A 25,635-nucleotide genomic window follows, 5' to 3' on the forward strand; every position below is an offset into this window, starting at 1 on the left:
TTTTACTGAGTGATTGCTGTCAGCCTAGGACCAAAAATACTAATTATTTAATTGAACACTCTCATGAATCCACTGATCTATAATAGGATTTCCAACTTACCAATAAGGACACAGGCCCAGAGTAATTTGCTCTGTAAATTGCTAAGTTCACAAGAGCCAGCTTGCAGATGGCTCTCTGTTACCCCAGAGTGCCTTTTGATGCTCCTGTCTATCCGCTCATTGGGATGCCCAGGGAAGCTGAAGGCATTCACATCCCTAGTCATGCTTTTCCACATTGACATCTTCAAGAATGTAATTCAATGATTGTTATAAAGATAATGTCCCTTAAGTTTTCATATAAAGAGTATAAACAACAAATATCACCCTGATTTTATTTTCCTGGGATGGGTACTCTTCACAACACTCTTGTTTGTTTTCTCTTTTTTAACCTACAGCAACGAGAGGTTGACAGTGCTATTCCTATTTTACATATAGAGAGACCAGTGCTCAGAGAGTCACCATACTCTTCCTAAGTCACACATCTAAAAAGTGATAAAGTTGGGATTTGAAATATTTCTAACTCCTAAAGTACTCACTTTTCTAACTGTTAAAGTCTGTTACCATATTAATAATACAAAGGTGAATAGGTTTTATTATGATTCTATCAGATTATTATTTTTAAATTCATTTTATTAGATTTTATTATTTTTTAAATGTTGTATTGAGTTATATGCATAAGAAAAATGTTGCACTAGATAACTTGTTAAAAATGGCAAGGAAGACTATTCAAGATTATTGCAATAGGAGTCAAGACCATTGTAGTAGGAGAGAGAGATTGAATTCAGCTTTGAATACAGCAGGGACAAATGGCGCTTTATAGTGACTAGGCAGAGAGGGATGAAAACTTACTCAGAAAAACTTGGTTAGATATCCAGGGTAGGGGAAGAGAGGAGCTGGGTTCGTGAGTTCTTGATAAATTAGTCCAGCAGGATTCTTTGCTAAAACTGGGATTCACAAGCCAAGGACAAGGCCTCGTGGAGAACAAGGCTGAAAGGAGGGTGACTTTGTCCTAAAACATCTAAGCAATAAATGCGCAAATATTCATTGTATAGCTTGATAAATTTTTACATTTGTATACACTCAGGAACCACCATTCAGATCAAGATATAAACACTTAAACATCCCCAGTCTTCCTCATTCCCTTCCCTCAGCCATGCTCCCCCTCAAGGTAATTACTAGTCTGACCTCTATTACCACATTTTCATTTTGTCTGTTCTTGAGCTTCATGTTTGGACTCGTACACTGTACACTTTCTATCCCTCACTATTTAGCTGGTCTACTTCTACTTGGGTCAAGATTAGTAAGGTACATTTTATAAGAAATTTATTTATTTTATCTAAGTTAAACTTCCTGGAATAAATTTTATTTTTTAAGATATTTTTAAAAGATTTTATTTGTTTATTTGAGAGAGAGACAAAATAGTGAGAAAGAGCATAAGCCAGTAGCAGAGGGTGAAGCAGACTCCCCACTGAGCAGGGAGCCTGATGCAGGGCTTGGGACCATGATCTGAACCAAAGGAAGGCAGACACTTAACCTTCTGAGCCACTTGGGCACCCCTGGAATAAATTTTATTTTAATTGCTTTTTTATTTGATCCTTTTTGCTCTAGAGGTTTATCAATTTTAATAATATATTTATTTCAACATTTCTCCATGCTTTCAAAAATTATCACCTTTTATTCAAAGCAGAATATAATATTAATTAAATTTTCTGCACATGATAAATGTGGGGGGGGGGATGTCTGCATAATGTGGAAAAGCAAGAGCTCTTTTCAGCTCTATTTTAAGATAATTTGAGACAAGTGCCTGGACACAGGGCTCCTCCAGAGAGGAGAATCCTACTCACATACATTTCCCCCAAAGCCAGTTAGTTGTACTTCCTCCAGGGCTCACCCTAGCAGTGGCCCCAGTGGTTAGAGATCCCATTTCATTGACAATGCCCCCCTGCCCCTGCTAAAGCGTCCATTTTTATGTGATGTTTTCATATCCTGAGGCATTTCCAGACATGCTAGTTGTCTGGACCATCCATGGTGTTTTCAGAGGCTACTAATGATTGTTTTTGCTAGTACTCTGGTTAGAGGTGGCAAAGCTTTCAAGTCTGCACACAACTGGCTCCCACAAGCCCTGTTACTTTTTGCATATGATTTTTATAGAGTGAAAATTTTCTTTAGTAATGCACATATCATGTTGTAGTTGAAATATCTTCGAATGCCATAAAAGAGTCAGACACAAAGGGTTCCATTGGCTCTGAGAGCAAAGATGTCATACTATCGGGGAATATGCTGTGGAAGAAATGGCAAACGAGCAAGGGCTTGAAGGATCTATCAAAATTGGTGAGCAGTGAAAGTGGAGGAACATCCCCAGCAGGGAAGGAGGAACAGAGTACACGAAAAGAAAATATCAGTAAGTATTATTCTCATTTGTAAGACAAATATGTACTTGGAAGTAAAAATTCTGGAAAAGACACTAACGTGATGACTAGGGTTATAAAACAGAAAAATATGTATTTTGGATTCATAGAGTTTCATTTTGCTTATCCAGAGTTGATCATTTGCTCAAGGACCTCATTACCTTAAAGATAGATGTGGACCCCCCAAAAAAATGTAGCAAGTGTATTTTTGTACATTTTTCTGTGTCTACAAATACTAAAAAATATGGGATGCCTGGGTGACTCAGCGGTTGAGCTCAGGGCCTGAATCCCGGGGTCCTGGGATCGAGTCCCACATCAGGCTCCCCATGGGGGGCCTGCTTCTCCCTCTGCCTGTGTCTCTGCCTCTCTCTGTGTGTCTCTCATGAATAAATAAATAAAATCTTTAAAAAAAATACTAAAAATAAAATTGCAGTGACCGCACATGCCCTTGTCACCAAACACAGATCCTTTCTATTTTATCTACAATATGCTACATGATATATTTTCCTTTTACCTTTTATAACAAATCTATAATATTTGGATTCTACAATTTTGGAGGAGAGGAGTTTTCAATGGTGCACAATGCACACTGATTTGGTTCATTTCTGTATAATGGGGATTCGTATTTGTTTGCTAAAATGAACCTAAATCCTTAATAGAAGGTTTTACAGAGAAATATCTTTTCATCCTGGACTCTATGAGGAAGGATTTCCCCTAAGCAGTTCCTGGATTCTCTGTTGCTAAGGGATTAAATGCCCTATATGGTTGAAACAATAAACTAGGCTGCCCATAGGGGATCCTGAGTCCCTTGCTCATCCCTGAGTTAGAAGCACTACCTATGGTAGTGACAGGGCAGCAGGGGTCAGCTATCCAGCTGTTAAGTTTTGTGACCATGGCCCGTTTGCCTCTCTCATCGAACTGCATTCTCCAATTATACCTATATCAGTGGCAAAAATCTTACTCTTTATTTCTCTACTTGTTCAGAACCCAGGCAGGAAAGAAAGATATTTTGGAAGGCTGCATCATTAGAAACAATAACAATGGTTCTCTTCTCAAAATTGCTAAACCAGTCTGAGAATTTTTAAATTAAAAACTGTTTGTGGTTAAAACAGGTCCTTGAAGGATTTCCACAGGGCAGAAGAAAATTCAGAAATTCAAAGAGCTTTTACTTATAGTAACAAGAGATTCTATTTTTTGATCCAATATTTTGAAAGTAAGCACTCATTTAATAAATAATGACATAAATGACGTGACACTAAAACTTAATTAGAATAGCATCTATCACTCTATATTAATATTTATTATGTAGAGTGGCTTTGCATGTATTATCTCACTGGAGCCTCTATGAACTAGCCAAAGCATATACTACTATCTCTGCTTCAAAATTGAAGTGACATAGATGCATCATGTGAGGGAGGGAGGCTGAAACAGTGCAGAGTAAAGCAGGATTCAAACCCTAGTTCTTTGGAATCCATATATTGTGATCTCTAAAGGAATGCAAACTTTCCCCCACACTAGGTTAAAGACCTGCGAAATGAAAATATAATTACATTCGGAAGTAGAACTGTTTATTTATATACTAACAAGGTAAACTTTCAAGTTGTAAAAATGGGATGTAATCAGGATTCTTCACTCCAGCCTTGGGTAGTGAGTCGTGCTGCAGATTTCATTTTTTGCGTAGAGCCCCAGACCAGAGTTGGCAGGCACCACTTCCATGTCAGCTTTTCTGCTCTCATTTTTCACAGTTGATTAAGCATCTGCCTTCAGCTCAGGTCATGATCTCAGGGTCCTGGGATGGAGTCCTGCGCTGGGATCCCTGCTCAGTGGGGAGTCTGCTTCTCCCTCTGCTATTCTCCTGCTTATGTTTTCTTGCTCTCTCTGTCAAATAACTAAATACAATCTTTAAAAACAAAAGATATTTCTAAATGCATATTCTCACTTTCAGAATTTATCCCATAGAGGGCCAGTTTGCAGACAGAGGATGGTATACACACACACACACACACACACACACAGAAACACGTACATCCACACGCACACACTTTGGGCTGCACTGTTCTAGAGGTACAAGGCTGTCATAATACACTTTCACCATATTCTGACACAACAGAGTTTTGCAGAACATCGAGATGAACCTTCTTGGCCCCTTTCCCGCACCCTTTTCTGTTTAAATATATGTTATTTGGTAGGAGGTAAGAAAACACAAGATTATACTTTCAGGGATCATTTCTATAGTTTGTTACAAACATCTAATTAACTAGTATTTTCTTTCCAGTCAAAGTAAGCACAGTTATGTCTTATAGAAACAACTCATGTTTGAAATGCCAAAAAGATAGCAGTATAAGTAGGTATGTTCATAAGAAAAGTAAATGAACTTTAGAAATCTAAGATCCCATAATAATCAAAATGAAAAAAGAAGTTATAGGCTATTGCTTTCTAAACATATTGTAGAATGTCAATTCTTCAAGAATGTTTTATGTTATAAAATGAAGAATATGATCGAATTTATGTTTTCATCATGGAGCTGAGTTGAGATGGTCACACAACTCTGTAAACATATTAAAAAGCATTGAATTATGGGATCCCTGGGTGGCTCAGCGGTTGAGTGTCTGCCTTTGGCCCAGGGTGTGATCCCAGGATCCGGGATGGAGTCCTGCTTTGGGCTCCCTGTGAGTACCCTGCTTCTCCCTCTGCCTGTGTCTCTGCCTCTCTCTGTGTGTCTCTCATGAATAAATAAATAAAATCTTTAAAATAAATAAATAAATACATAAATAAATAATACATACATACATACAATCTTTAAAAAAAGCATTGAATTACACTTTTAAAATGGGTGAATTTTATGATATGTAAATTATACTCCAATAACATTTTTAAAAGGAAAATAAATGTCCTGGAAAACCTGAATGGTTAATATTTTAGACTCTAAAGTCTCTTTTTAAGCTTGTACTCATGGGTTCATACGAGTCTACGGAGTAGAAATCTCCTGCTAAATTGATTTTCAGTGTTTGCCCGATGTATGTTACCTACTCCACAGATCTATAAGTTTCTTTTTTTTTATTTTTTTTATTTTTTTTTATTTTATGATAGTCACAGAGAGAGAGAGAGAGAGAGAGAGAGAGGCAGAGACACAGGCAGAGGGAGAAGCAGGCTCCATGCACCGGGAGCCCGATGTGGGATTCGATCCCGGGACTCCAGGATCGCGCCCTGGGCCAAAGGCAGGCGCTAAACCGCTGCGCCACCCAGGGATCCCAGATCTACAAGTTTTTTAAAGTAGACTGATATGTCTCAAATATTTTTTATCCTATTCTCATAATGTTTATGACGGCTTTTAACCCTAGACTAAGCATTTTAAATATTGAGTTATTTAGTTTATGATGAAATACAGTATGACTTTTAGTTCTTGTCTCCCTCTTCATTTAACTAGCTTCATGATAAGATTCTGTTACTCTTCTTATAGAATATATTCATTTTTCCATCTCCTTCATGTAACTGTAAGTATAGTAACACCAGCTAGAAGAGAGATATGAAATATAATTATATTTTAATAAAGTTACATTGTGCCACATTAAAATCATATTAAATTAGATAAGTCCAATCATTGGTTGCTTTTTTTAACAGAAGATATTTTTTTAATTAAAATAAGATATAACAGTCATGTAGTAAGTGTTGATTCTTTTTTGAAAGTCTAGGATTTTTTTAACAGGGCCTCCTTCACGAACCCCAACAATTTTGGAAATGTCTCCACAACTTATTAGAAAAGCGCTGGAGTGTGTAGACTTAACTCAGTATATACGGTAAGTTTTAATAAACATAATTAATGCAGACATCTGCGTTCATAGAATTTTGGATACATTAGTAAGCAGATACTAAACAACTGAAAATTTGAATTTAAATGCTTAATATACATCAATGTATTCAAATTTTTAGAAGTACATGAGTTTACATCTCAAATTTAGCAAATGTTTTATTAGGTCAACTATAAAAACATTTGAATATTTTATGTAAAGATTTAATTTGTAAGCTGATTAAGGTGAGTTGAGTACTGAAAATTCCCAGCATTCCTGCTGATATTTAAGTAGGTTCAATTTTATTGAAATCAGACAATAGGATTAATAGAGGGAGATAGTTACTCAAGCATATTTATAAGTTTGCAAATATTTTCAACATTATTTAGCTTCATAAATTAAATAAGGAAAACCTCCAAATATTCTTGTAGTTTCCAACACCAATTCCATGAATACCTCATCACATGGTACATTTGATTTTATTGGCACTTTCCTAGAATTCTTTCCTAAAATATTAGTGACTCAAGAAGTACTGTGTAATCCATCAAAAATTAATAGTTTATCCTTTCTATTCCTAATATTCTATTGGATTCAGTCCACCACACTGTTCATATGATTTTAATTTTTGAATTTTAAAGTAAAGTTCATCCTAGCATTCCAAAATGATTTATGCATCTCTTTGGATGTTTTTATAGAAGAACAGTAAACAAAGACCCTGTGCTACAAACAGAGGAACTGAACCAGCAGCAGGCAATGCAAAAGGCAGAGGAGGTTCATCAGTTCCGCCAGTACAGGACTAGAGTCCTCAGCATTCGAGACATTGACCAAGAAGAACAGTTTAAAGTAAAGGATAAAGTCCTGGAGATGTATGGGGAGATGCGGGTGAGTCTCAACATACACATAGATTACAGTTGGCACATTCTTGTTAAAGTGATATTGTAGAATCATATAGGACCTGGGTGGAAAGAAGTCTTGAGAGCATTTAGTTCCCAGCTCCTCAGTAAAGATGGAGGATTGGTGAAACACATCTACTTCCACTTACTTCCTTAAACCCCTCAAAATTGTAGTATTGGGGATCTATCCACAAAAATAAGATGAAGGAGAGAGAAGACAACAATAAAATATATGAAGTTGGAAGAGAGCTGGGTGAAGATTGTATTAACAGACTTGAGGCAGCCAAATTCTGAGCTTGTAGCAGAAAAACTCTTTAAGAATCAACCCAATTTGCTCCACAGAATCCCTGAAAGTCTCTGAAGTTGGTAGTATCAGCCCTATGAGAAGTGAAGGGGAAGTGGGAGGAAGACAGGGCTGTTGGGTTTGCTTGGCTTGAAGCTATGTAAGAAGCAGTTTGAATTGTAGGTCACTACCTCAACTTTTTGTAATCAGGTGACTGTCCCTTCTCCACCCTAGCAGAAGACTAAAAGTGCTTTATCTAGGCAAGTTCTAAAAACAACAACAACAAAAAATAGGTTGGGAGGGTGGGTTTCTGTAGTGAAAAAGTAAAAAATGGAAGTATCATACTTGCAATGGGGACATTCAATAAATATATGGTTGACTTCCACTATAGAGGATGAAGATTTATTTTCATCCCTCATTCCTACAACACACACACAGACTTCCAAAGACACTGATGGCTACAGGACTTCCTAAATGTATCAGCCTTAGTGACATTAGGTTCTCCATGTCATTTCAGTATTGGCTGACCTGAGGAATATGCTTAGTTGACTCCTCCTCTTGCTTGTCCAATAGGCACCTTAAACCAAACCTCTCCAAATCTAGATTCTATCATTCTTGCCCTCTTTCTCATGTCAGCCCAAACATTTCACCTGCACCAATATTCCCCACCCAGAAAGGGCAGTTTGAAGTCTTTCAGCTGCTCAAAGCACAGACTTTGGAGACATCTTTGACTTCTCTCACCTCCTTCATCTAATCCATTATCAACACTTGGTAGTATCAACTTGAAAATATATCTATAATTCAATCACTTTTCATTCTATCTAATCCTACCACCCTAGTCCAAATCGTGTTTTCTACTCAGAGTATCACAGCCTCCTGACTGATTTCACTGCTTCCAGCTTGCTCTTCTACAATGGAGTCTCTGCTTAAAGCCAAAATGATTGTGACCATTAGGACAAACCATTTTATCCTGTGGTGACAAACAGCCCCAGGGTCTCAGTGGCTGAAGACAGAGGTTAGCAAACTTGTTTTCTGTAAAGGGCCAGGTAGTAAATATTTTTGTCTTTGCAGGCCATATGTTGTATCTACTCAATTCTGCTGCTGTTAACACAAATTCAAAGATAATGCCTATGTGTGTATCAATAAAACTTTATTTAGAAAAATAAGCATGAGCCATATTTTTTGACACGCCTTAATTTACCAAGCCCTGGATTAAAACAATAAAAGCATATTTACACTTCACTGGCACGTCCAATAAAGTCCAGGAGAGGGTCCTTTACATCTCATTTACATTTAATAGTCACATTTCATGGGTCAAAGCTAGTCAAATGGTGACATACAACTTCAGTGAAGGAATTGACCTTGCTGATGCCTTGATTTCAAATTTGTAGCATCAATAAATCTGAAACAATAAATTTTGGTTCCTTAAGCCACCCAGATGTGGCACTTTGTTACAAAAACCCTAGCAGACTAATATGGAGTGCAGTGCTACTTTGTGCTTGGAGGATAACTGCAAATATTTTATGAATTGCACTAATGGTGATCACAGTACATCTCTAAAATGGATAATGGAATTGTTTCACTCCTATAATGGCTTCACATTTCACTAAGAGAAAAAGAGAAAAAAAGTCTTTACTACGGTGTCTAGAGCTCTATATAATCTAGTGCCCACTTGCCTCTCTGACCTTTTCCCCTGTAACTCTGTCTGCTTTGCTTCCTTTGTTTTTTGCAAACTGATTTCACCTTTCCACTAAATAGTCTGACATGTTCCCAACTCTGAGGCCTTTGACTTGCTCCTACCTCTTTCTGGAATATTCTTTCCTCTAAAGAGTCAAATGGTTTATAGCTTCACTTTTTGAGATCTTCCATGCATTGTCACTTTATTAGAGAGATCTTCTCTAGCTTCCCTTTTACAGTTAGCATCCTTCAGTATTTGTATACCCATGCCTGGTTTTATTATTTTCTTTAAAGCAATTATCATGTATGTGTATTCATTCATTGGTTTAACATGGAAAAGTATATTTTATTTTATAGTTATTATTTATAAATATTTATTGATCATATAAAATATATTCTACAGTATATAAACATATATAATTATATATAAATATATAATATGTACACATTTTTAATCTCTCTTCTGTAGAATTTAGATAGAATATGAATAGGAACTTTGTTTTGATTCACTGTTGTATACCCCAAACCTGGAAGGGATGTCTATTTCACAAAAGTTTGTTTCAAAAATGAATCAGTGAACCAAAAAAATGAATATTAAAGTTATGCAGATTCAATTTATCATATAGAAAATAGTTTAAGTTATAGTATCATAAGACAAAAGGAAAATTTGTTATTTCCATTCATGTTTTTTCTGTGTTTAATGGACAAGTAAACACAGTAGATGGGAAGGCAATAGGGAAGAAATATTAACTGGGATTTTTTTTTAAGATTTTATTTATTTACTTATGAGAGATACAGAGAGAGAGGCAGAGAAATAGGCAGAGGGAGAAGCAGGCTTGCCTGCAGGGAGCTTGATGTGGGACTTGATCCCAGGACCCCGGGATCACACCCTGACCCAAAGACAGATGCTCAACCACTGAGCCACCCAGGTGCCCCTAACTGGGATGGTTTTTAATTCAGATTTCATTCTGTGTGAGGTACAAAAACTCTAGTTTTGGTTGAAACTACCTTAATAGAAACATTATCAGTACCACATTTCTTATCAGATGGGAGAAAAACATACCAATCCTCAAGAGATTACTGACATATATTAAACTTACATTACACTAAATCATTAGAAGACTTTCTCTCTTTTTTTAAAATGGCACTATTATCATTTTGTACAATTGATTTAGTAAAGCCAATTTTATTGTGGTACTTTCCTTTTGCCAAAAATTTTGAGAAGAGTCTGATTCTGACATTTAGCTCTTCCACAAGCTCTACCAAAATCATGCAGTTGCAAAACCACAGAAAATTTCTTGAAGAATTCCAATGAAGACACAACAGTCATTTCTAGAAGCCTCTCTTCTAGCTAGCATCAGTTAACTAATACTTTTTAAAAAAAATTATATCATTTTTGAAACAAGAAACAATCAACAGGTTGAACCATAATTGTGCCCATACTATCAGAAATGCAAATGAAATGAGAAAGCCAAAGCCTCTTCGTAAAGCTACATTGACCCTTAGTTATATTATTGCTTTGTTTGTGAACATTTTTAGAATATTGCCTGGAACTAACATTAAGTTTTAAAAATTACCTTTCTTTTTGAAAATATAAACTATATTTAACTGTAGCTTATATGCACTTTGCAAGTAGAATCAGAATTTCCTGATGGATTGTTGGTATAAGAGAAAGTAAAAGAGTCAAGAAATGCTCTAAGGTTTTTAGCTAAACAACTGGTAGGGCTGAGTTGCCATCAAATCTGATGGCTCGAAAGGAAAGATAAAGATTTAAATTTGGGACATTTTTGGAAATATCTATCATATCCAAAAAAGCATTCTTACCTATCTATTACAGTTATGTGGAAGTATTGAATAGAAGTTAGATATGGTTCTGGAATCTGGGAGAGAGAGCTGGGCTCAAGATCAAAAAATTGGGAGACCCATCAGTCTAGAAATGGAATTTAAAGCCATGGGGTTAGATAAAATCACCAAGGAAAGAGTTCTAGGATCTAAGATGTGGCCACTTCCTCAATAAGAGATGAAGGAGAAGAGGAAAAATTAGCAAAGGCAACTGACAAGGAGCAGCTATGAAGGTAGAAGAAAAGTCAATGGTGTATGATGTCCAGAAAACCTAGTGAATCGGTTGATCCAGGAGGAGAGGGTAGGGGTGATAAGAATAGGACCAAGATGTGATCGCAGATTTAGCATGGTGTCCTTGAATGAAAACTGAACTTACAAAAACAAAGATAACCAGTGAACTGGGTGATAGTCAGGCACATTTCATCAAGTCTAGAACAATGTGGGGAACTAGTAGCTACTGAGCACAACTGAAAAATGCACTCATGAGAGATGCACTGATCAGCATGTTTTATTGATATTATATTCATCTTTCTCTTTCTCCTACTGATGCTTTTATTCACTATTCTGTTAAAATTTCATGTACCGGGGATCCCTCGGTGGCTCAGCGGTTTGGCGCCTGCCTTTGGCCCAGGGTGGGATCCTGGAGTCCCGGGATCGAGTCCCGCATCGGGCTCCTGGCATGGAGCCTGCTTCTCCCTCCTCCTGTGTCTCTGCCTCTCTCTCTCTCTCTCTCTTTCTGTGTGTCTATCATAAATAAATAAATAAATAAATAAATAAATAAATAAATAAATAAATCTTTAAGAAAATTTTCATGTACCCTTTGTTGTTAGCTCATGTTTCATATATTGATAAACATTTGAGACTATAACCTAATTTTTGACTCTTTTCAGTAATTTGCTGCCGGAATCTATTGGCATAAGGAAGGGATAAAAAGATTGATTGCTTTTTTTTCCCCCAAATTTTTTTTCTGGAACCATGAGCCTTTAATTGCTTGGGATTTTGTTTTGGAATAGGACTCCTTAGATGAAGCCCGACAGAAGATCTTCGATATCCGGGAAGAGTATAGAAACAAGTTGCTGGAAGCTGAGCGCCTAAGATTGGAAGCCCTAGCTGCAGAGGAAGCAGCAAGTTCAGTGGAGCCAGAAAAGAAGACGCTGGCTCCTGACACACAGAAAAAAAAGAAAGGAAAGAAAAAGTAACCAGCAGGTGCCCAACTTGTACCTTCTTCTGGAGAGGAAACCCCTTATTTTTTTAATATGATCTTTAACCTTTCCTGCTGATAAGGTATTAGGCCAATAGAAAATAGAGAAGTTTTCCTTCTTAGAATGAATTTCTGTATTTTAATATTTATTTGTTGGTTTTTCTCAGAAAAAACTATGATTTGAGAATTTAAACTTTTCTAATTTCAATAAAAATTGCCTCGAAATATGTAAATTGCAATAAAATTTACGTATCTCCCTCTAAATCATTGCATTTTAGATAAGTAGTAAAAACAAGATCATAAATGGGCTAACATGATTACATTTGAAAACATTCAACAAGGAGAAAAATAGCTATGGTTCTTAGAGGAAATTTTGTTTCTAACCTTAGAGACTTTAAAAATTTTTTAAATATGCTTCTGTATTTGTGTTTTTTTTTTTTTTTTGGAAAGGCTGAACTTTCATAAACCTCCTTCACTGAGTAAGAATTGCTGTGGGTTAAACTCCATTGAAGTGTTCGAAGTCTGAATCCTAACACTCAGGCAATGCAGACATAGAGACTTTGATCACAAACACATCCCTTGTCATGTGACCTGGCATCATGGTTTTTTGTAAGACACAGGGCATGTTCTTATATGCCAGTTTTAGAAAATTGCAGTGAGTGTATTAACTGAGGCATGTGATGGGAGATGGGCTTCTCCTAAAAGCACACTTCCAGTTCATGGCTTCCTCAGGTGAAAACTCCAACAGTAGTTTTAATTTTTTAAAAAAGATTTTATTTATCTATTCATGAGAGACAAAGAGAGAAAGCAGGTCTCCATGGGGAGCCTGATGTGGAATTCGATCCCAGGACCCCAGAATCAGGACCTGAGCCAAAGGCAGATGCTCAACCACTGAGCCACTTAGGTGCCCCTCCAACAGTATTTTTTAATCAGTCAAAACTGTTCCATTTTGATAGGTGATTTTCCTTTTTTCATTTACTTAGATTTTATTAAATTTTATTTTAAAAATGTTTAGCGATATGTATATATACATATATATGTAAGTTTACTTAAACATGCAAACACTTGCCCACATTGTTCTTTGCCTAAACTTTCCTTCATCACCCTATGATCTCCCAAACCCTACAAAATAGTACATGATGATGACCCAGAATAAATATTTCCTTGTTTTTCACTTATCTAATATAATCATACATCAATATTTTATATCGTGTCCTAGTTTACAAAATGACATTTTTAAAAAGATATTATTTATTTATTCATGAGAGACACAGAGAGAAGGCAGAGACATAGGCAGAGGGAGAAGCAGGCTTCTCGCAGGGAGCCCGATGTGGGGCTCCATACCAGAGCTCCAGGATCATGCCCTAAGGGAAAGGAAGATGCTCAACCGCTGAGCCACCCAGGTGTCCCCAAAATTACATTTTATACATTCTTTACCATGTTTTGATTTTTCTCACCAAACAACACAAAATTTCTTTGAGACAAAGCTAATTAATTCTTTTTAATTGCTGTGAAATATTTCATGGCGCAAATATATTGTCATTGATTCAGCTAATTCTCCTATATTAGCTTTGTTTCTAGACCTTTTTCTTTTTTAAAGATTTTATTTATTCATGAGAGACGGGGCGGGGGGGGGGTGGGCAGAGACACAGGCAGAGGGAGAAGCAGGCTCCATGCAGGAAGCCCGACATGGGACTCGATCCCAGGTCTCCAGGATCAGGCCCTGGGCCGAAGGTGGCGCTAAACCGCTGAGCCACCCCTCTGCCCGTCTAGATCTTTTCTATACAAGAAAAACTAGTAAGAACAGAAAAGAATTAGCAATATGGTAAATTTAACAAGGTATTTTCTAATAAATAAAAAAAGAAAAATATAGTGCCTGACCTTTAAAATAAAGGAAAAATAAAATCAAAATATTTTGTAAGAAGATACTATAAATATTACTGTATAAGTGCTTACAGTGACTACACTGGAAATACATAGAACACAGAACACCAGGTACAATGCTTATACCTATATTTGGAATCACTGACCATGCAGTTGATACAAATAAATGCAGACTGATTTACAGGTAGTTTTTAATTGTCACTCAAATATTTGGAATGGGGTTGCCATTGGTGATACATTTTTCAAAATGGTGAACAACTTTGGTAAATTTTCAAAGATAGCAATGTTTAGTCTTCCCTTAATATACACAACTGTTGCAGTCCTTGAAATATTCATTGAACTTTAAAACTGTGCAAAAAATACGTCTGTTTTATATATCTTACAGAGTTAGGTTCTTGGATCATTAATTTGCTTTTAGACTATATCAATGATAGACCATTGAACTCATGGAGAGGTAAGATGATTCTTTGTTGCATGTGACTCTTTGAAAGATTAGGGGATATCTGACATCCTTGACATTTAACAAGTTCTATCACATTCTTGGGCCAACCCAAAATGCCCCCACATGTTTCCTTAATACTCTCTAGAGTTTGTACTGTCCCCACTGAGATCATCTCCATGGAAAAGAATAGTAAAGATTATTGAGAAACTGAAGATAATAATGTCTATGGATCATAGTTAATACCTAACTCCTTTAGAATACACAGCTGTATAAAGACCCTCCATTGTATTGATTGAGTTAACCAGGGTACGTGTATAAAACATACTATAATTCCTACACTTCCTAGATCATTGTCTTAGACAAATGTATGGCTTCCCATTCAGTTTCTTTCTCCTTAGACTCTTATCATCTACCTCTTTACATCCCCTACCAGTTCTTCAAAGTCAACTCTCCACATCCTTTCTCAGGGGCTTTTGTAAGAGCTGAGAAAACACACTTCTCTTCTGCAGTCACAGACCTGTTGCTGAGTAACAACCCCAGGGTGTGACTCTGATGGTAATGAAACATTATTATAAGAGCAATTTAACACTTCAGTGTCTCTGACACCTCACTGAAGAATAGGATGTGGCTTTCCCTTTTACAAAATCAAAGTGTCCACTAAAGTGTTTCTGAAATGTAACAAAGGACAGTCTTCATTTAAATGAATTAGAAAATTGCTGACATATTTGCTAAACTTTTAACTTGCTTTTAGAAATCAAGTTTTCAGGGCCCCTGGGAATCTGACTCTTGACTTTGGCTCAGGTCATGATCTGAGGGTTGTGAAATTGAGCCCCATGACACTCCATGCTCAGCATGGAATCTGCTTGAGATTCTCTCCCTCTCCCTCTCTTTCTCCCTCTGTCCCTCCCCCCACTTGCACTCTAAACAAATAAATAAAAACAATCTTTTAAAAATAGAAATCATTTTCAAATCAAAAAACACTGATTTTTAGTCTCTGAGCCCTCTGTTATTATTATATTAAAAACATTAAAAACACATTGCACGATATTCTGATATTTACCTTGTGTCTCTGTCTCATTCCAATGTGACCCCTGTATCCACTGTCTCTTGGAAAATAGAAAAGTACAAGTGGAAGTGGCAAGAAGAGCCAGATAGTAATGGAATTTGCCTCAGAGAAGAAACTTTATACCCTGGGCCATATCCTAGGTGGGATTATTAAGAACAGATTAATAAAAGTTTTCAATGACCTTCCCAGAACATTTCTGAAATTAACATTATGAAGGAACTTTGTTTTAAGCTGGTACAATATTTTTTGTCTGATCAATTATAGAATAAATTCTATTCTTCTTAATTAGATAAAATAGTTTCCAACCATGGGTGCATTTTCATGGAATAAGACTTAGGCTCTACATCCTCGTTTTTGGTATAAGCACAGATGGCAGCATCAACACATAGTATGATTTATTTTTTAAGTGAACCTGTATAACAAATTACCATTGTATAATAATTTCAATCCATAACTAAAAAATCTAAGTTTATCCAACTAAACCAAGCATTTTAATACATTTTATTAATTATAAAAATCTACTTACCTAACCTGTAAATTCTTTTCCCATCTATCACATAATATAATGATACTCTTTATTTTCAATGCTTATCAAACCATTGATTTCGGAATCACCAATTCAGATGGCATGTGGATAACTCTTTCATTCCATATTCGACAGTGGGTGGTTGATATATATATAATGAGAAAACTCATTAAAAATTATATTTGCCTTCATGAAAAAAATTCCAAATTAATATTTACACAGTAAAGACTTACCAGTTAATAAACTGCTAAATAATATAAATCAATATAGCTCATTGGTGAAACTGGGCTCAGTCGGTTAACATCTCTATATTTTATGGGTTTGAAAAGAAAATTTTCATGCTATTTTCACCAGGAAAATTACATTTGTGCAAATGGCCAAAATTACATTAGATACAACCTCACCAACCAATGACTTATTTGATTATTGGTAGAATTAATGATTATATTGTTATATAATTAATAATATAATACTAAATTGTTGCTGTATGTTTTCTTTCTGAAGGAACTTTGAAATTTTCCTGTACTTTTTTTCATAAACTTAGTGGATTTTTAACTCAAGTGCTTCTGGAGTAGCAGGTGCCCAAAGTCTGCATATTTTACAACATAATGTGTGGAAAACAACCTTTGGCAGACATTAAAGTTTTGCCTAAGACCATAATTTCTGTTGCCATTAACTATTAAAGCCATTAACTATTAAAATAGGACTCCGTGAGAATAGCTATCAAAATGGTCAACCTTAGGTGCTTGGGTGGCTCAATCAGTTAAGTGCCTTTGGCTCAAATCATGATCCCAGGAGCCTGCCTGGGATTAAGCCTGGCATCAGGCACCCTGCTTGGCAAGAGGTCTATTCCTCCTTCTCCCTCTATGCTTCCCCTCTCCTGTGCTCTTTGTCTCTATTAAATAAGTAAAATCTTTTTAAAAATTAAAAAAAATAGTCAACTTGAATTCAAAAGCTGTTTTCCAGTTTATGATTCATACAGACTGCTTGTATTTACTCTTGCTTTTCATTTATCAACATTTAAATCATCTCTGGCTCTATAAAGACAAAGAGGAAGAAAGCAGGGGGAAATCCAAAGAGTTTTATCTGTGGCTTGCAGATATGACAAAAGAATGTCCTGGAGGGAGGTTAAAATTCCTTTTGAGAAGCTCATATATCATTTGCAGATTTCAATAACTCTTGGCTTTCAGAAACCTGGATGCTTCAAATTTGACTGAGCAGCTTTATTTCTTCTGTTATGCCACTACTATTTAACTAGCTTGTCATAGTAAGACCATTTCTAATACTTTGTGTGAAGATTTCATCTCTCTGTTATATAATGAGTTATATTCTCCTTGAGTGCAAGGACTATATTGTAATTGTCATATACTGTGCATTTCAATCACCCTCAAATCATAGCACAAAACCTCACAGAGTAGGCTTTCAGTGGATTATAATCAAATAAAGTACACTATTTCACATTATGTGAGCTATTAGGCTGATATTAAAACGGGTCTAAAGCAATGCTTATGATCATTTTAAAAAATGCGTCAGATTGGACTTCAAGTGAAAATATTGAAAAATACTGTTTATAGGACCTGAGAAAAGAGTCCCACCATTGAGAGACTGTGATAATACCAAATGGCAGGTTGTCAACAATGGTATTCTGCAGTGTTCACAGAAGATATATATCATAGAGTAGTCAAGACAGCTTCATTTTTCAAATAGGATCTTGATTTATATACCACTAAGACAACCAGGGAGCTCGTCATGTTCATGCAATTAGAGTGAGAATATTCCAAACTGTTAATAGTGCTGTGGGAAACCGAGGCAAAAGAAATGTAATTTAAATTCAAATCTCCTTACAGTTTGTAGCTAGTCCACTGATAGATCCCTGAAACATGCAGCATGACCATTCTCAAGGAACCCATAGCTGCCTTAGTGTCTTTATGTTAAAAAGGAGCCTTGGCAGCAACTGAGCCATCAAAAGTCATCAAAGCTTTGCTTCCAGATTCCTTGACACTTGTGCTTATCCCTAAATCCCACTAACTAAAAAGTATGTAATCACCCACTCCTCACAATCCCAGTATAGCTCTTTCTGTCCACAGATCCTGTCCTATGAATAGGGAATGAGTTAAAGTATAGGCAGGAGAGATAAGAGGCCCCTGACTCCCCTGACTACATTCCAAAACTATCTCTGGCAGGTATAGATGGTGAGAGCTGAACAAGAGATAAAGGAACAAACCAAGATGGCACGAGAATCTCAAGGTTTCCCAGTCAGTTCTCAATAAAAAAACTGCCACCAGAAGCCCTCATTGGCAACCCAATAGGGACCCCTCTCACTCTAGAGAGCTTTTTACTTTCCTTTCTGCTCTCACTTTTACTTAATAAACTTTCATTTTACCTCACCTTTTTGGGTTTATGAGATTCATTCTTTGGCTCCGTGAGACAAGAACCCTGTAGTTCTGCAACAATAGTATCTGTCTTTTACTGATGTCTTTGGCCAAAGGAGCATCCTTTTTGGTTGTTGTTTTTTGCCCATTGCTCTCACGCAAACCCAACCTGTAATTGTGGATCAGACTCTCAGCATTCATTCAGCAGAGAGGAATGGAAGATACACACACACACACACACACACACACACACTTCACAGCCACTCTGAAATTCCTCAGTGTAAACATGGTGAAGGCCCCCACCAAGAAGTGAGGAAGTCCAGGATCAGATCTGATTTTATATTCTAAAAAGACATGTCTGTTCAGTTGATGTCCATGGCCCCTGGTTCCATCTTCTGAGAATGTCTTCTTACCTGTTAGACTCTGGCCACATGTGGAGTGGTTGTTTGAAAGAAAGTATGTTCTTCTTAGAGGCTGACCAATGTTTGTATCCTGGTTCCTCAAAATTCATATAAATATGTTATATGCAGATGTAAATTACTAAAAAGTATAATTGTGGCCATAAACAATTAAATGGCAGTGAAGATAAAGCAGTAGTTTCCATTATTACCTTCTCAGAAATCTGTGGCTTCGGTAATAGGCATTTCTTGTTTCTGCCTACCCTGAATCCCTTCTGCTGTTTTTTGTTTTGTTTTTGTTTTTGTTTTTGTTTTTGTTTTTGATTTTTGGTGGTAGTAACAAAAGGACTGAAGCAGAGTCATCATGAGCCTCTCAAAAATACATTAGTATCTGCTAAAGACTTGATGTCCTTTTGAAGTGGGAGCGCTAGGTTCTTGTCTCACAGAGTCAAAGAAGGAATCTTGCAGATAAAGGAGAGTGAGTAAAGTGATAGTTTATTAAGCAAGGGTACAGAAAAAAGCTCTCAGGAGCGAGAGGGGTCCTGACAGGATTGCCAGTGTGGGGTCTTTTATTTAGAACTTCGGGTGCTTGCAGCCTGATCATTCTTGTGACCTCTTGGTTTGAGTAAGGACTGGCGATAACATCTTTAATGACTTACTTCTTTTTTAGGAAGTCCTAAAAAGTTATTTGTTGGTCATGGGTGACTGTCAAAAAAAAGACACCTAGAGCAGGGTGGTCTGGTGTGGTCCCTTGTCTCTGATTTTCTTACACCTCAGAACTTTTGGAATTTTTGTTAACCTGATCACATAACCCCTTATCTATCTCTCCCTACCTAGCCCTGCCTGTTCCTTACTCAATTTCTGGTTGGGTTTTTCTTCAAAGCTACTCAAAAATATCTCCAGTGACTTTATTTTTTCTTAAGTTAACCAGAGTTTCTGTTACATAAAACCAAATAATCATAATTGATATACTTGAATTTCATTTTAGATTCTACTCCTTGAATAACATCCTATTTGAAGGATTCAAAAATTTAGAAGAGACATTTCAGAATTTCTCAGAGAAAATTACCTTACTGCAGAGTAAGAGCTCTTAACCCAGGGGCTTTGGGTGGATTTTAGGTGATCCTGTGAGCATCCTGCAATTATATATATCTTCTTTCAATGAAAAATAAATTTAATCAGATTATTAAAGGAGTCTGCAGCCCATAAAATTCTAACAATTACTGCTCTAGAAATGTACTTTCAATTTTTAATTAGCATAAGGGATAGTAAAATATTTTCTTCTACTGATATTATTCTTTTTCTTTGAAGAATGCCTTGATGCCTATAATACTTACAGAAATTTACTTGGAAATAAAGCTATTCAATATTAGAATGTATCTTCAAAAGATAGCATGAAACTTATTTTTCTGGAGGTTCTTAAACACAATGTAAATTGTTTGGTTTAAATTTGTCCTTAAAAAGATTGAGTTGGACATCTTGTGAATTCTGTTTTTAAGATTCTATATTTTGGGGAAAAAACAGGGTGGCATTTAAATGCAAAATACTGCATGGTGTCAGAGCTTTGGGCCAGCAGTTATTAAGGACATATGAGCAAAGAGGTTGAACTGGAAGGTGTTCATTTGAGAAGTAAAGATGGAGATTCTTTCCTCAGTTCTGCTTATGGGGAACAAAGGCTAAAGAAAATATAGATAAAATTAAACATCTTTATAATCTACAGCCCATTGATAAATACATGAGGCAGGCAGAGTTATTTTCTCCAGGAAACTCTCAATTGTCTTGATGTTAATACTTTGCTAGAGGGAAAAACAACCTTAGCTTGATTGTACCTTGGCCTCTAGGATCCTGAGAGTTTTCTTTAACAAGTGAAAGTCCTTGTGGAAATTTCCCTTTGTCTTCACCTCCCCCAGCTCCAAAGTATATAATCATCCATTCCTCACAACCCCAGTGTATCTCTTTCCTGCCCATGTTTCCTAGTCCCGTGCTTTAATAAAACCACCTTTTACCCCTAGAATATCTCAAGAATTCTTTTTTGGCCATCAGCTCTGAACCCCAACATTTTCTACATCTGAACTACCATGTGGGAGGATAAAGGTAGGTACAGATTCATTGGCAGGAGCTAGTACACTCATCCAAATGTTGCACTTGTAAATGTCAACATGATTTTTTTCCCCCAGCAAACAGATCTCTTTATTTTTCTAAAAGTATTAAACAGATTAAAAAACAATAGCAAGGAGAAAAAAAGAGGGGGGGATTTCAGTCAAGGAGAGAAACAGAATGCTGATTCAAGTACACAGTCTGCAGGCTCTGGTGATGTTATAAATCCGGTGGGGTAATTAATTAAAAGGTGTTTCATCTCCAGGCAGCTCGCAGAACTCGGCATCTATCTCAGGGTGCACAGCCATCCTGTTCCACTAGTTAAAGACAGAACATGAAGAAAACTGCATGTGATTTACACTGCCAGGGGAATTTGGAAGATCAGTGTACTTATTCAAATTGGAATTTAGCCCAGACTCTATTTTTGTCAAAGGAAAAAAAAAAAAAAAAAAGAAAGAAAAGAAAAAAAAGTTTAAGCATTTTAATAAGGCACAAGAACATCAGTTAATTGGGGATATGGCACACATTTTCCAGACTCTGAAATTTCTGTTCAATTCTGCATAAAGGGTCAAGCGCTGCTCTTTGATATACCAGTATCTTCTTTATTGAAATAAGTAATTGCTTATCTATTGTCTTTTAAAACATCTATGTGATAGATTCTGACCTGATCTTATCCTTGCTCCTCCTCACTAAGCACAACTGTAAAGTCTGGAGATGATGCCCTAGACAACCAAAGTTGGTCTCTGGGAAGGGATAAGAAGGTAAGTTGGTTTTGGACTTTAGTACCAGAGACACAGTGAGGCAGCATGGCATCTTTCTTCTCCCCACACAACAGAGAAAGGCCACCCAGACTCATTGTTTTCTGATCACCAAATTAGCAAAAGAGGGCAGTCAGGTAGGTGTATTTGTTAGGAGTAAGTTGGACAGTTTGGTAGTCAGGGCCAGGATCCTCAACAAGAATGTATGGAGTCAGGACAGCTAAGATAAAATAGCACTGACATCCTGTTTTGCAGCTTAGACGGGAGCGTGCTAGGATTCCGCTTTACAGCCTTTCCAGAAGTGACTTCTGCATAAAGTAAGACAATTAACCACAAAGCATTTGTCCCTATCACAGAGAGGGGGCAATGAAGACATAAGCCCCCAGATGTCAGCAAAAATGACATAAGCCCCCAGATGTCAGCACATAGACAGATACGTTGTAGATAGGTAGGTAGGTAGGTAGATAGACAGATATGTGACCAAAGCTCCAACTGGCACAACTCAGCTCACCCTGATTGCTGACTATAGTTCCTCAAAAGAAAACCACCTTTAATAAAACCCCATAAAATTAGAAACTCCAAGGGTAACCCTCTTGGGCCCCCTTCCCTCTCCTGGAGCTTTATACTCTTGCTCAATCAATTTTGCTTTGCTGCTCACCACTCTGTATGGTCAACCTCTTCATTCTTCAAAGTAGTGTGACCAAGAACCACCAACACTCAAGGCAGAAAATTCCTGCAGCACGTTTTTCTCCCTGTTAGAATAGGAGCCTCTCTCACAACCACAGGTGAACTGACACCACTGGAAAGATAATTAGCTGAGAGCCCTACTACAAATAAACAGCTGTTAGGATCATTGTCCTTCCCAATGGGGCTTATGACTCCCCTTTTTCACTTAGATACCAGACATTTAGTGGAGCTGGTAGGGGGAGCCCAACTACAGCTGATACCTGATCAAGGAAGCATCTTTGTCCACATATGCTCAAGATTCTCTAGGTCATAAGCCCTAGAGCAGCTAAAACAATAATGACAGGGGAGAAATTATTACACGGAATATTAAGGCAAATTGCCTACCTATTTGTTATCAAAACAATAAAATACTGTCAACATTGTAAGTAGTAGATCAGCGAAACAGAGAGGAGAACCCAGAAAGAGATCCATACAAATATACCCAGCTGATTTTTGACCGAGAGCCAAAAAAATGCACAACCACATCAGTGGGGAAAGATTGCTTTGCAACAAATGGTTCCAGAGCAAATGGATATCCTCAAGCAAAAAGAAAATGAAAGGAGAGAGAGAAGAAAAATGTAAAAAAAAAAAAAAAAAAAAAAACCTCAACTTTAATCTGTTGCCTCAGACACATTTTAACTCAAAATGAACCATGACTTTAACTTGGGAACATAAAATCATAAAACTTTTAGCAGAAACATGAGAAAATCTTCAGGATTTTTGGCAAAGACATTTACTTACACTTGACCTCTAATTACAACCTCATGATAGGAATATTTGCTAAATTGTGCTTCATCAAAATGTAAAACTTGCTCTGCAGAGCATTGTATGAAAAGAATAGTCTAACTATCCACTGGGAGAAAATATCTGTAAACCACATATCTGAAAAAGAACCAGTATCTAAAATATATAAACATCTCTAAATTCAGCAGTAAGCAAATGACACAATTAGAAAATGGACAAATAACATTGAAGAGACATCACCAAAGAAGAGAAAATAAGCACAAGCTGTCCAACATCATTAGCAATCAGAGAAATGTAAATTAAAACCACAATGAAATATTATTATATACCTACCAGATGGCTAGAAATATATTGACAACACCAAGTGCTGGTGAGGATAAGAAGAAACTAGATTACTCACATATTGCTGGTAGTAATATAAAGCAGTACTGTTAGTCTTATAAATTTGGCAGTTCCTCAAAAGAACTAAACATGCAACTATCATATGACTCAGCAATTGAACTCTTGGGTGTTTACCTCAGAAAATAAAACCTTTGTTCTCCCAAAAACTTCTACATGAATGTTTGTAGAGGCTTAATCACAAGAGCGAAAAATTGGAATCAGCCCAATGGACTTAAACAGTTGAATGATTAAGCAAACAGTGATAGACATATACCGTGGAATAGTACTCAGCAATAAAAAGGAATGTACCATGGATAGGCATAACAGCTTGGAGAAATCTCTAGGAAATGATATTCAGTGAAAAAAGCCAATCCCAAAAGGTTACATCGTGTATGATTCCATTTAAATAACGTTGTTGAAATGACAAAATTTTAGCAATGGAGGACAAATTCATGGTTGCCAGGATTTGGAAAGGAGAGCCTGGTTGTGTTATAAAAAGACATCACAAAGTACCCTTGTCATATTGGAAGGGCCTGGCACCTTGACACTGGTTGTAGGTACACACACCTACACAGATGGTAAAACTGTACAAAACCAAACCACATGCATGCAAAGGAATACAAATAAAACTATGGAAATCTGAGTAAGACTGGTTGATTGTACCAATGTTAAGATTCTCGATGTGACATTATACTACAGCAAAAAGCTATGTGCTTGAGAATTTGGGGCTTGGGATCTGCTTAGAATAGTCATGTTTTTCTTGCTCTGTTCCTGTGTAGGAACAGGGTTGATGAGTACTAGGTTGATACTGGTGGCGTCAGCTGCTCTCACAAGCAGTGAATGGTGCAATGCCCAAGCAAGAGCTCAGTACCTAGGACAGAGGTGATGTTGCACGATGGCCATGATAAAGAACTTTCTAAATGGGGACATCTCCTTAAATGCTCAGAAGAAGCATTACCTGCTGCTTGGATTTTTAATCCACATACCTGTGTTCCAAACCCCAGGGATTTGAAATGCAAACTGAGTTATTTGAAATCAGTATATTATCCCAGCTTTCAAAGAGAAAGTAAAACTATTTCATTAGTGTTTCTTCCCAAGTGACTTTTCCCATCTGTTGTACTTTAATTTGGCTGGAATTTTGTGTGTTGAAGCACACAGTGGAGACAAGTCAATTATGAGGTAACTTGATGCTTCATTTAAAGAGCTGTCGAAGTGTGAAATGATTCTCGAGCCTCAGATACAGGGCTGAGTGACGGAACACCCAGAATAACTCCTAATCTGTGAGGACTGAAAACCAGGCAGGCCAAGGGGGAGAAAGTTTGATGTTGCAAATTGATTTACTTCAGCCTCCAGCAGAATTAAAGTTTGTTATATAATTTTTGTTTTGAATAAAGCAGGGAATAAAAGCTACGTCTTTATTTATTTTTTCAAAAAAGCTACATCTTTATAAATCTGCAGTGATTCCATGTCCTTCCTTTAGCTTTCCCATACCCTTTCCCATTTAGTCTTCACCTTCCATCTATTCTCCCCCTCACAGTGGCTAGGAGATACACATTTGTCTATATTTCAAGGAAGAGAAGGCCTGTTGGCTCCATGTTCTTTGAGTTCTTCCTACATAGACCACATTCTACCACAGAATGTTGTCACTGAATAGATAATCTAAGTCTAGTTTAGTGTTACTTTGCTTTCCCTTAGTCCTCTTTAGTTTACCTATAAGAGCTCTCTGTATCTGGTATGGAAGTGGACAGGGGTTTGCTATCATATTTACAGGAACTTCCTAGCTTCCTTACCCAGCTCCATTTATCAGCGTCCCCAGAAGGCAGATGAGTGGAAATCATGAACTCAGGGTTTCCACATTACAGTATTCTCAGGACCACATCCCTTCTCTAAATAAAAAAAAAAAAGAAAAGAAAACAAAAAGCAACATGAGACAGAAGCAATAATTAATAAATGGTAAGTAATTATACCTTATGTGAAAAAATATGTATTCCATTTGCTATTTAAAATTTCAGTACTCAAATAAATAAGTACATAAATAATAAAATTCCAGTACTTAAAATGGTTTGGACAGAATGGGTGAAGATGGTCACAAAAGATTAAAGAATTTGGG

At 36.7% G+C, this 25,635-nt stretch overlaps 1 protein-coding gene and 1 long non-coding RNA gene across 4 annotated transcripts in view; one reads left to right on the forward strand and one right to left on the reverse strand.

Moving 5' to 3' along the window:
* The window catches only part of ADGB (androglobin), a 161,521-nt gene extending 149,129 nt beyond the window's left edge, over positions 1-12,392 (forward strand). The window contains exons 33-36 of one of the 3 annotated variants that reach the window (XM_072826994.1): positions 2,231-2,440; positions 6,154-6,244; positions 6,931-7,117; positions 11,944-12,391. In XM_072826994.1, coding sequence (XP_072683095.1) covers positions 2,231-2,440; positions 6,154-6,244; positions 6,931-7,117; positions 11,944-12,129 — 674 coding nt within the window. In that variant the 3' untranslated portion in view covers positions 12,130-12,391. Of the gene's footprint in view, positions 1-2,230; positions 2,441-6,153; positions 6,245-6,930; positions 7,118-11,943 lie in introns of all 3 variants that reach the window. The other 2 variants (XM_072826985.1, XM_072827003.1) reach the window with 2 other exon arrangements.
* Positions 12,393-14,189: 1,797 nt separating this feature from the next.
* Positions 14,190-25,412, reverse strand: LOC140633855 (uncharacterized). Its single transcript, XR_012031432.1, has 2 exons — positions 25,316-25,412; positions 14,190-21,233 (listed from the first exon to the last, which is right to left on the reverse strand). It is a non-coding gene; the product is annotated as an uncharacterized lncRNA (long non-coding RNA).
* Between the last annotated feature and the right edge of the window lie 223 nt (positions 25,413-25,635).

Source organism: Canis lupus, chromosome 1 (assembly GCF_048164855.1).
Source record: "Canis lupus baileyi chromosome 1, mCanLup2.hap1, whole genome shotgun sequence".
In the NCBI taxonomy this organism is placed as follows: domain Eukaryota; kingdom Metazoa; phylum Chordata; class Mammalia; order Carnivora; family Canidae; genus Canis; species Canis lupus.